General features: G+C 42.0%; 1 protein-coding gene across 2 annotated transcripts in view; it reads left to right on the top strand.

Moving 5' to 3' along the window:
• Positions 1–583: 583 nt before the first annotated feature.
• The window catches only part of amt (aminomethyltransferase), a 59,486-nt gene continuing 47,856 nt past the window's right edge, over positions 584–12,213 (top strand). For both annotated transcript variants that reach the window (XM_059944438.1, XM_059944437.1), the window contains exon 1: positions 584–792. In XM_059944438.1, the coding sequence (XP_059800421.1) occupies positions 724–792 (69 nt within the window). In that variant the 5' untranslated portion in view covers positions 584–723. The remainder of the gene's footprint in view (positions 793–12,213) is intronic.

Below are 12,213 nucleotides of genomic sequence, written 5' to 3'. Positions count from 1 at the left end.
TTGTGCCTGCATATAATCTATCTTTCGATATCAGTCCATCACAGGTAAAACCTCCGTACCATTGAGCGCATTTACATGGAGTGCTGTCGCAGAAAAGTAGCATCCATCCTCAGATATCCCCACCATGCTTGCTTCTTGGTGTTGCCATCAGGAAGGAGTTACAGGAGCCTCAGGATCCACACCACCAGGTTCAGGAAAAGTTATTATCCCTCAACCATCAGGCTTTTGAACCAGAGGGAATAACTTCACACTGCAACACTGAAATGTTTCCTCAACTGATGGACTCACTTTCAATGATTCTTCATCTCGTGTTTTCAATATTTATTGCTTATTTATTTATTATTATTATTATTTTGTTTGTTTTTTTGTTGTTTTTTTTATTTCCTGTGAATGTCCGCCAGAAAATGAACACTGCATATTTATTTTGATAATAAACTTACTTTGAACTTTGAGATGAGAAAGTGATGGTAAATAACTTTCCTTTGAAACTATTCTCCAGATCACCTGAACGTCTAGAAACTGCAAGGTTAGTGCTTTAATGAGCTTGTTCGAAGTGCGTTATGGGACTTGTAGTTTTTGTGGGTCGGAGAGCGGAATCCCGAAAGGTCGGGACTACAATGACCAGATGACTCATCAGCTGAGTGAATACACGCTCAGTTTGTTGAAGACACGGCAGTGGGGAGAGCGAGTGTTGATACACTACTTGTTCTCGGAGTAGGGACTATGTTGGGAGTCAGAGCTCGGCTGAGGTTCGCGCTCCGTCTGTGTCGGAGCTACAGCCATGGCGGAACGGTAATGAGTGAATCTGGGGCCTGAGGTTTCTGGGCTGGGAGCAATTGGCAGGATTCGGTATGGTGGGGTAAAGGTATTGCATTAGTTAACACGGGTGTTGTCAAAGTAGGAGGGAGTATTGTACAACTCCTGGGGTCATGCTTAATAGGGAATATTTCGTGTTCAGGAAGTTAGAACTGCGTTCACTGTTGTGGGGAGTAAAATGAGATTTTTTGATGTGCATTATCAGTTCAAAGGCATAACATTATCTTTTAAGGGTTGTTATTGTATTGGGAAGTTGTAACCGGATTAACATGTTTTCTGACTCATGGGCCCACGCATTGCCTAGCTATTGATAGTGCAAGATTCAGTAAATTGACAGAGTGAGGCTTGGAGACGGAGGTAAGCGGGTGATTAAAACTTTTCATTTATAATGTCCCCTGCCTTTGAATGTAACTTCATCTTTGAAGAAATGCAAAATATTAAAACGTTGAACCTATATGCAAAAATGGTGTTTTAAATGAGAGGAAGCAATACTGCACTCTTGCCCTCAGTTAACAAAGGTGAAGGAGCAGTGAGCAAGGTCCAGAGGAGGTTCATGAGGATGATCCCGGAAATGAAAGGGTTAATTTCTGAAGGAGCGTGTAGTGGCTATGAGCCCCTACTCGCTGGAGTTTAAAAGAAAGAGGGGGATCTCATTGAGGCATTGAATATTGAAAGGCCTAGATAGAGAGAATGTGGAGAGGATGTTTCCTATAGACGGAGAGTCTAGGACCAGAGGGTACAGCCTCGAAATAGAAGGTTGTCCTTTTAGAACAGAGATGAGGAGAAACTTATTTAGCCAGAGGGTGGTGGAATTCATTGACCTAGGCACTGGGAATACTTAAGGCAGAGGTTGATACGTTCTAGATTAGTAATATATTGTGAGGCGAAGGCAGGAAAATGGTTTGAGAGGGATAATAAATCAGCCATGATGGAGCGGTGGAGCAGATTCAATGAGCTGAATTGCCTAATTTTGTTTCTACCCTTATGAAATAGTAATCTCAAGTTGGGGTTATTATCATGTGTATGATATATGGATACAGGTACAATGAAAAACTTGCAGAAGTATCACGGCTATGTAGGTGCAGAAAACACAATATAAATTATACAAGACAGTGATGGGAGGGCAAAACAATCTGGAAAACACAATCAGTGCAAGAAAACGACAAGGAACAAGTCCATGGTACTTGAGCTTTGTTCTTATTTATTATACCAGAAACATTGATTACTGTGCAGCTTTGTTAACTGCAATGTTATAAAATGGAGGAGATTAGATATTGTTTTGCTAGATAACTTGCTATCTGAATAATATATCTTTTAGTACTTGTGTAGAATTTCCTTGCTTATCAACTGTGACACGAACCATCCAATCCTGTCATTCCCAAATTCAGATCAATGGGAATTTTTATTAAAGTATTTTTTGTTCATTGGCAACTTGCAGTGATAATGACAGGTGTTGTCCAAGATGTCAAGTTGTGCAGATCCACATCTATTTCTATTCCTCATTAGCTTGGTCAACCATTCACTCTTAATCCTTTCTATTTCTTTGTGACCAATTAAGGCATCGGGGGAATGTCAGGAACTTTTTGAACAGTGTGTGGTTAGTGGTAAGCATTGGAACTTTATCCACATTGATCCAGGTGGAAGGCTGTGATTTTGACTTGTTAAGCACGAGGTTGCCGTCTTTGGTGTAGATGCTCTGCTGCGTGAAACTTTACAATTTTGCTCTTTTGGCAATAAGCTGTAAACTTGGCATGGGGAACATTGAGCCTAATAAACTCCTTTGCTGTAATTAGTAGCCCTGAGCAGTGTGAAGGTCCATGGGCCTATGTTCATAAAATGTTCATAAAATTCACTAAATGTTGGCTGGTCTGTTTACGGACATCTAGGATCAGAGGCACAGCCTCAGAATGCAAGAACGTATGTCCCTTTACAACTGAGATGAGGAGGGATGATTTTTTGCCAGAGGGTGATGAATCTGTAGAATTCATTGCCACAGACAATTGTGAAGGTCGAGTCATTGGGTATATGGGTTTTTGGTTAGTGAAGTCATCCAATTTATGGGAACAGGGCAGGAGAATAGGTTTGAGGGAGGTAATAAATCAGCCATGGTGGAATGGTGGAGCAAACAATGAGCTGAATAGGCCAATTCTGCCCTCTCCTTTGTCTTATAACCTGACTGAGTACTTTTGTACAGTGCTTTATTACTGCACTAAGAACAAGGACGGATTCAGATGTCATTCTTGAATTTGAATCATGTTTTTGTTTTACAAAGTGTTCACAAAATTGTTGGGCTGCCTTAAATGTCCAGCTACTTCAGTAATATTCTTCAATGAAGAAAATCAGCATCCTTTGAATGATGTGTGTGTGATAATAATGTAAATGAACCAAAGCAAGAAATTTCCTTCTTCATGCCTTCTGTATCTAATTGGTTAAAGGTTGTTCTAAATTCATGTTCCTCTGCTCTCCTTCATTTATCTCTTAATTTGATTAACGTTTGTTTCCTATACCTAACAACGGAAATATCCACAGCCATCTGCAATACAGAATTTCAAAGGCTCTCAGCCTTTTGGGTGGATATATTTCTCCACATCACAGTCCTGTTTGGCCAACTCTTTATCTGTAATACTGGTTCTAGACTGTGTAGCCAGAGGAATCATCCACTGTATTGGCAAGCTGTTGAAGAGTTTTCTTCAGTACAATCACCTGTCAGTTGAAAACTCTGAGTAGTATTTGGTCTACTTAATTTTTTTTTCTTCTAGGAAGTCCCCTTATTTCAGGACAGTCTAATGTATTTTCATATTTTCTGAGGCAGGAAGGAGATCTCTTATTTGAGGCCATTAACACTGATAAATAATATTTCTATAATATATGCTGTTATACAATTGCCTCATTTGTGCTTGCACCCCCTGAATGTTGGCTTTCCATAGGTTATGCCCCAAAATGCAAAGACCAGCACACCTTGTATCATACATTGTATTTTAAATGAAAAGACCTTTTCTCCTCTGGAAGTAAGTACCTATGATAAACTTCCAAGTTATACATTTACAACTTGAAAATTAGAAATCTGACAATGTTCCTTTGATTCGTTGAGCCCCACCTCCAACCCCACGGCATATGTATACAATAAACAACTTTGGACACTTTGCATTCAATACTTCAATCTGGATCAATTGAGAATAGGTGAGACCAGCCCAAAAGTAACTTAATTATTTCTGTTTCCTGTTAACCAAACTTCAAACTGTATAAGTTTTAATGAAGTTTTAATTTTCTACTTTATCAAATAATTTTGAAAAATCTAAGTTTCATCCACAGGTCTGCCTTGTACATTTTCCCAGTTACGTACCTCAAACATTCTTGACTATTTGTAAAACATATACCCTTTCAAAAGTAGCATGTTCCTTTTTTTGATCAAGAAATCTTTCGTGAATGTTTTCTTTACACTCTTTGTAAGTGAGGCCTTCTCACCCTATGTTAGGTTTAAAGTTTCCCCATGATCCTTCTACAGGCTGTCTCCAGGTTAAGAATACCCAATTTAGGAACATTTCTACCTATGAGTGAGCTCCAATCATAAATTCAAAACTTTTTTCTTCGTATAAATGTCACAAGCTGTCACTTCCATTCATTGCAGTGCTGTGGAAATATGGGTACTGAATCAAGTAATCTTTGTGTGTTTTCTGATAAAATTGACTTAAGGACATTGATGAAACAGCTCATTCATTACCTGGGAATGCCCTGTATTACCCTTGTTGCATGAACTCTGGTGTATATCCTGTTGAACACCACAACCTTTTGAGACATGAGAACACATCAGGAGCAATACCAGTGTCCCTAATGAGAATTAACTAAAAATAATAAAGCAAACTTGCACCTTAAGCTAAGATTGAACTGTTGTCACTGATCAACTGGACTCTCACAACTTCCTCTTGTTCCTCAATCACACTTCATTTACTTCTGCACAAGAACAGCATGGCCTCATCACCAAACTGTTCCGAAACTTGAACAAAGACATGCAATTTTTATACAGAGGTTCACTAGTTGGATACAGATATTGACCAGTTGGTTACCTTATGGATGTCAAATTCCTTATTTGATGATCAAACACACACCACAGTAATAGGGGTATTAATAGCCAATAGAATCTCCACATAAAACACCACTAATACTTAAGAATTAGTAAAGTAATTGACCAATAGCAAGTGTCACCCTAGAAACCTGCCATCCTGTATGGCAGATGGCTCCAGCCCCATGCTGCACAAAGGGAAGCTAAGCTCTTCAAAGATGTTTCTTACTTGGAGTGGCTGCACATCATATCCTTGCCCGGATATCATCTTAACCCTTGCTTTGTTTCAACTTCCACACTACCATTACTAGAACTAGTGAAGCAAATAATTCTGGAATATCTTGGGGTTTTTAAATCTAATCCTACTCATTCCCTCCCTTTCAAGTGTTGTGGGAAGCAGACATGGTTGGATTGACCATGTGTATGATCAGCTATTGTCAATGGGCAATACATTAGTTTGATTAGGTAGAGGTGATTATAACTCCATACCAGGCCTGGAAAAGTAGTTTATTTTGATCATACCTGATTGAAAGTGTGCATATTCCTTACCCTGACATCAAGTAATGAAGATACATGAGATGGAGGGACTGCAACAATGGTGTACTTCCCTTTGTAAGGGAAAATTTACAGACAGATATTACAGCTCTTACTATTTTTGGAGTCAGTTGATTCTATTTCATGTCCTCTCACAATCATGTGAGGATTAAACTTTCCCTAACTTGATGGCATGACATTAATTTCTCTAAGCTCTAGTAGTTTCTCCCTCTTGGCCCTTCTCTCTTTTTCCATTCCCCATTCTTGCTCCCTCTTACCCCTTCTCTGCTCCCCACCTCCCTTTGGTCCCCACCCCCCTTCACTTCTCCCATGGTCTACCCTTAACCTATCCGATTCCTTCTTCAGCCCTTCACCTCTTTGACCTATCACCTCCCTGCTTCTCAACTCATCTGCTCTCCCCCACTCACCCACCTTCCCCATCACCTGTCACTTTGTATTCCTTCCTGTCAATCTGGCTTCATGTCCAAAGCAACATACACAAAATGCTGGAGGAACTTAGCAGGACAGGCAGTGTCCATGGAAATGAACAAACAGTCAACATTTTTCAGGACTGGAAAGGAATGGGGAAGTGGCAGAATTAAAAGGTGAGGATAGGTGAAGGAGGATAGCCAGAAGGTGGTAGGTGAAGCCAGGTAGTGGGAAAGATAAAGGCTAAAGATGAACAAATCTGATAGGAGAGTGGACTCTAAGGAGAAATAGAAGGAGGAGGGGACCCAGGGAGGTGATAGGCAGGTGAGAAGAGTTAAGAAGCCAGTGTGAGGAATAGAAGAAGAGGGGAGGGGAATAGATTTTTTTTACCAGAAAGAGAAGTCAATATTCATGCCATCAGATTGGAGGCTACCTAGATGGAATACAAGGTGTTGCTCCTACACCCTGAGGGTGGCCTCATTGTGGCTGGGAAGTTCTGCTTTTGGCAGATGGAGCGGAGTTGCATGTCCAGTTCTGATGAAGGGTTGGCCTGAAATATTGACTGTTTGTTCTCCATAGAGGCTGCCTGACCTGCTGAGTTCCTCCAGCAGTGTGTGTGTGTGTAGCTCACACGAGATCTGTGTATGTTTGGCTGTAGTCAGTGAGTTAGCAAATGATGGTGGGTGAGAAAGCCCCTTCATGTGAAATTCATGTAAATGTATTTTCAAAAGAGGATCCTTTTATTTTTGGAAGTGCAGGATTCCTCTGTACTACAGTCAGAAAGTGATATCTACCACACAGTAAGTTTCTCTCGCTATCAGCCATGGATCTTTAATCATTTACAGTAGTTAACTCTCCCTGTCTGTTCAGTTTATGAAACCTTATCAATATGGGTCTCAATATTAAATAAAGTGAAAGGTGAGGTAATAATTGTAGTTAAGAGCTGCTTACGCCTGTGTTTTAGAATGGTAAAACATACACGTGAATAAACTGGAAAACTTCATGCCTTTGTTAGACAGAAATGGGATCATTTTAGTCATGGAAAAATTATTTTTGTTAATACATTAGAGGCCTGAGGGTGCCTTCTTCACAAAGAGGGCAGTGCAGATGTGGAACAAACTGCCTGGGAAATGGTTGAAATAGGTACAACAACAAATTTAAAAGCTATGTGGAGAAGAAGGATTTGGTGGGGTCTGGGCCCTGGTGAGTGTTGTAAAACAACGGGATTGAGGAGTACATGTGTAGCTCATTGTAAGTGGCATCAGAGGTACAGAGTGTGGTGAAGAAAGTATCTTGCATGCTGCTTTCGCAGTCAAAGCTTTGTGTACAGGAGTTCGGAGGTTATGTTGCGGTTGTAGAAGATGTTCATAAAACTGCACTTGGTGATTTGTGGATAGTTTTGGTCACCCTATTGTAGGAAAAATAACATTAAACTGGAAAGGGTGCAAAGAAGTGCTGTCAGAATGTGAGGGACTGAGTTACCGAAAGGGTGGGTAGGCTGAGACTTCATTCCTAGTAACGTAGGCGATTGAGTGTTGGTGCATAATATCATTAGGGGTGTAGATAGGATGAATGCACTGGGAAGAGGAACCAAAACTAAATGGCATGGGGGGTGGGGGAGATTTAAAAGGAACTTGAGAGACAACTTCTCTCAGAGGGTGGTGTGTTTGTGGATTGAGTTGCCTGAGGAAGTAGTTGAGCTAGGTGCAACAGTAATTCTTAAAAGGTATTTGGATAGGAGAAGTTTAGAGCGTTATGTGGGCACAGGGTTTGAGCTTGATAGGCTTGAAAGATGTGGCCTATAGGGCATGCTTCCAAGCTGATTTACTCTGACTCTAATCTTCAGATCATAAGTTGCCTCATGAAACAATCACAAATGCACAATATTGAGTGTACTGTACTCTCAGGGACTGAAGATTGGTACAAATATCCAGGCAAATTTTTGGTTGAGAACCTGTGGCAAGTGGAGTATTATAGAGTTATGTGACATGTAAACAGGCTGTTCAGCCCAGCCTGTCCATGCTGACCGAAGTTTCCACTTGAGCCAGCCCCATAGGCCTGCATTTGGCCAATATCCCTCTAAACCTTTCCTATCCATTTTATGATTATACCCACTTCTACAGCTTCCTCTGACAGTGTGTTCCATATACCCACCATGCGCTGTGAAGTTTAAAAAAAAACTTGCCCCTGAGGTCCCCTTTAAACGTTTTCCCTCGCACCTTAAACCTATACCTCTGGATTAGATTTCCGCACTTGGGAAAAAGACTCTGCCCATTCACTTTATCTATACCCTCACTTTATGCCCTCACTTTAAACCTCCTTAAGGTCTCCTTCAATCTGTGGGGGAGAAAAAGCCCAGTCTATCCAACTTATCTTTGCAATCTAATACCTCCATTTCAGGCAACGTTCTTCTGAATCTTTTCTGCACCCTCTTTAATCAGATTCTTCCTCAAACATAGTATTCAGAACTGCACCCAGTACTCCAAATGTGGTCTTTGCAATGTCTTGTACAGCTGTAACATGATGCCCAAGTTTTTAGAACATAGAATTACAGGAAATGATTCCAGATCGCAGCTATTCCCCATTTTGGATGTGTGATCAAGTATGATATATCCAAATTGTTGATATAAAACTGGGTAGCAGTCTTGTCTGTGAGAAAGTGAAAAGATCACGGGATTCATAGGTAAGTGAATAAGCAAATATATCATAGATAAAATGTAATATGGAAGAATGTGGTTGTCCTGACGAAGGGTCTCGGCCCGAAACATCGACAGCGCTTTTCTTTATAGATGCTGCCTGACCTGCTGTGTTGCACCAGCATTTTGTGTGTGTTGTTTGAATTTCCAGCATCTGCAGATTTCCTCATGAATGTGGTTGTCCACTTGGTTTAAAAATAAAGTAGTCAGAATATTTGTTTTTAAATGGTGAACGATGTTGGTGTTCAGTAGGAACCGGACATCCTTGTGTACACCACTTAAAGTTCATGTGCGAGCAGCTAGAAAGGCAAAGAGGATTTGAGAGTTCATTTAGCTGCCTCGTTTTATTTATATAGGATCCCAGTGCAACTACATATGAAATATTGGGATTTTACAGAAGGATTATCAGATTGCTTCCTAGTTTAGTGGGGTTGCTGTATGAGGAGAAACTAACTGGCTTTTACAAATTTACTCCAGAGTTTAACTGAGCAGATGTACAGCTGATGCTTTACCTGACTGGGATCATGGCCTCAAACCGAAGCGTTTACCATTCAGGACAGACAGAAACACTTTATTTGCCCAGCAGTTAGTGAATCTTTAAGTTCTCCACCCCAAAAACATGAGGCTCAGTACTGTATTCAAGTACATTGAAGGCTTATACTGGGATCACACAGGGGTTACAAAGATTGTGTTAATTAGGCAGGCGAGTGAGAGGAGACCAAGATCAGTTCAGCCCAGCCATTAATCTGATTCAATATGGAGCTGAAAGTACAGTAGAACCATGTACTACCTCAAGATTAGTTTCCTGCAGGCATTTATGGCCTACTCTTGTTCTTATTTAACTGAATAATTGGTGCATAAATATTGAAAATTTGGCAGCAAATTTGCAGGAGCACAAACATGAGAATGATTGGGTAAGGTGTACTGATGTTAAATGTGGAAAAAACTATTACCAGGGCCCTAAGGTAAAATTCTTGGAGTTTTAAAATTCAGAGGCAGGCGGCTTCAGTTTATTATTTCCCTCAGCATTCAAGATTTTGTGCTTATGCCTCTGGAACGGGACAAGACTGACCTTTGGAATCTGGAGGGCTACCCACAATTCTCACTGGGTTACAGTTGCGTCCTTTGGTTAATGCAGTGTTGTAAAGCAATCTGTTTATCAGGGGTTGCAGTGCTGAGCCATCATAACACTTTGTAAGTGAGGGAGATTAGTTATCAAGTTCAACACTTTAATCATTGAGATTTTTAAATGGTAAAAGACTGAAGCTGCATTGGGGCCCTATATAACTAAAACAAGACATCTATACTCAAATTATCTTTGCCTTTTTAACTGTTTGCTGAACATATTAGCTTTCAATGGTTCACATAAGGATGTCCAGATCCTTCTGAACACCAACACCTTGCAACCTTTCACCATCTTAAAAAAAACAAAATACTAGATTATTTTTGTAATTTGTCAATGACAGTGTCACTTCATTCATAAGCTCTCAGCTGTTCAACATAACCATGCTTTATAATATTAGGAATATTAGGAAGAAATATTCCTTTGGAATCAGGAATCTTGTTTAAGGGATTGAAGACATTTAGAGATCCCATTCTCTCTTCTTCATGGTTATGTGAGTTTACAGTTGTTAGAATATTTAGAATGGATTTTCTTGAGATGGACTCCACTCTTGCTCCATTTCTCCTGAATGGTATTAGCAGATCCAGGAAAGCCCAGACGTTGTGTGCAAACAGACAGAATACCTTTGCAGGGGTATTTTATGTATGCTGTTTATATTAAAGATAACAGAATTTACAGCCCAGAATGAAAATATTTGGCCATTTGTGTTTTTGACTCTTTGAAGGAAATGTCCAAACATCCTCGCTGGGCTCAACTTCACCACTCCTCTCTCCTATTCTAACCTCACTCCCTCTGAACGCACTGCCCTCCACTCTCTCCGCACTAACCCCAACCTCACCATCAAACCTGCAGACAAAGGTGATGCCGTAGTAGTCTGGCGGACAGACCTCTACCTTAGTGAGGCCAAACGGCAGCTCTCCGACACCTCCTCGTACTTACCCCACCAAAAAACATCAATCCACTGTCTCCTGCACCATCTCCACCCTCATCAACTCCGGACACCTTCCTCCCTCAGCCAAAAAACTCATAATTCCCACACCCCGCACAGCTTGGTTTTACCTCTTCCCCAAGATCCACGCCTGACTGTCCCGGCACACCCATAATTTCAGCCTGCTCCTGCCCCACCGAACTTGTGTCTGCCTACCTGGACTCCATTTTATCCCCCATAGTTCAGTCTCTCCCCACCTACATCCAGGATACATCCCATGCCCTTCACTTCTTCAATAACTTCCAATTCCCTGCCCCTGACTGCTTCATTTTTACCATGGATGTTCAATCCTTATACACCTCCATCCACATCAAGAAGGCCTCAAAGCCCTCCGCTACTTTTTGGATAACAGACCCCACCAGTTCCCCAGAACCACCACACTCCTCTGGTTGGCGGAGCTTGTTCTAACTCTCAATAACTTCTCCTTTGGTTCTTCCCACTCTCTCCAGATCAAGGGTGTAGCCATGGGCACTTGCATGGGCCCCAGCTATACCTGCCTCTTTGTGGGTTATGTGGAACAGTCTATGCTCCAAATCTATACTGGCACCACTCCCCAACTTTTCCTCCACTACATCGACGACTACATTGGTGCTGCTTCCTGCCCCCTTGCTGAGCTTGTCAATTTCATCAACTTTGCCTCTAACTTTCACCCAGCCCTTAAATTCACTTGGTCCATCTTGGACACTTCTCTCCCCTTTCTTGATCTCTCAGTCTCCATCTCTGGAGACAGACTATCCACTGACATCTTCTACAAACCCACTGACTCCCATAACTATCTTGACTATACCTCTTCCCACCCTGCCCAATGCAAAAATGCCATTCCCTATTCCCAGTTCCTCCGTCTCTGCCGCATCTGCTCCCAGGATGAGGCTTTCCTTTCCAGGACTTCTCAAATGTCCTCTTTCTTTCAGGATCGTGGTTTCCCTTTTGGCTTCATCAAAGATGCCCTCACCCGCATCTCCTCCACTTCCCGCACTTCAGCCCTTAACCCATCCTCCCATCACCACAACAGGGACAGGGTTCCCCTTGTCCTCACCTACCACCCCACCAGCCTCTGGATCCAGCATATTATCCTCCGCAACTTCCACCACCTTCAACAGGACCCCACCACCAAGCACATCTTTCCCTCCCTACCCCTCTCAGCTTTTTGCAGGGTTCGTTCCCTCCGTGACTACCTGGTCCACACGTCCCTCCCCACAGAACTCCCACCTGGCACTTATCCCTGTAAGCGCAAATGCTAAACCTGTCCCCATACCTCCCCCCTTACCACCATTCCGGGCCCCAGACAGTCCTTCCAGGTGAGGCAACACTTCACCTGCGAGTCTGCTGAAGTTGTCTATTACATCCGGTGCTCCTGGTGCGGTCTCCTCTACATCGGCAAGACCCGACGCAGATTGGGGGACCACTTCATCGAGCACCTGTGATCCGTCACAATAGACAGGACCTCCTGGTTGCCACCCACTTCAACTCTGCCTCTCATTCCCATCTACAAACGGTAGATATGTCCATACATGGCCTCGTCTACTGCCATGATGAGGCTAAACTCAGGTTGGAGGAGCAACACCTC

Source organism: Hypanus sabinus, chromosome 19 (genome assembly GCF_030144855.1).
Source record: "Hypanus sabinus isolate sHypSab1 chromosome 19, sHypSab1.hap1, whole genome shotgun sequence".
NCBI lineage: Eukaryota > Metazoa > Chordata > Chondrichthyes > Myliobatiformes > Dasyatidae > Hypanus > Hypanus sabinus.
Note: the sequence above shows the minus strand (reverse complement) of the source record. Positions and strands in the feature narration are given on the sequence as shown.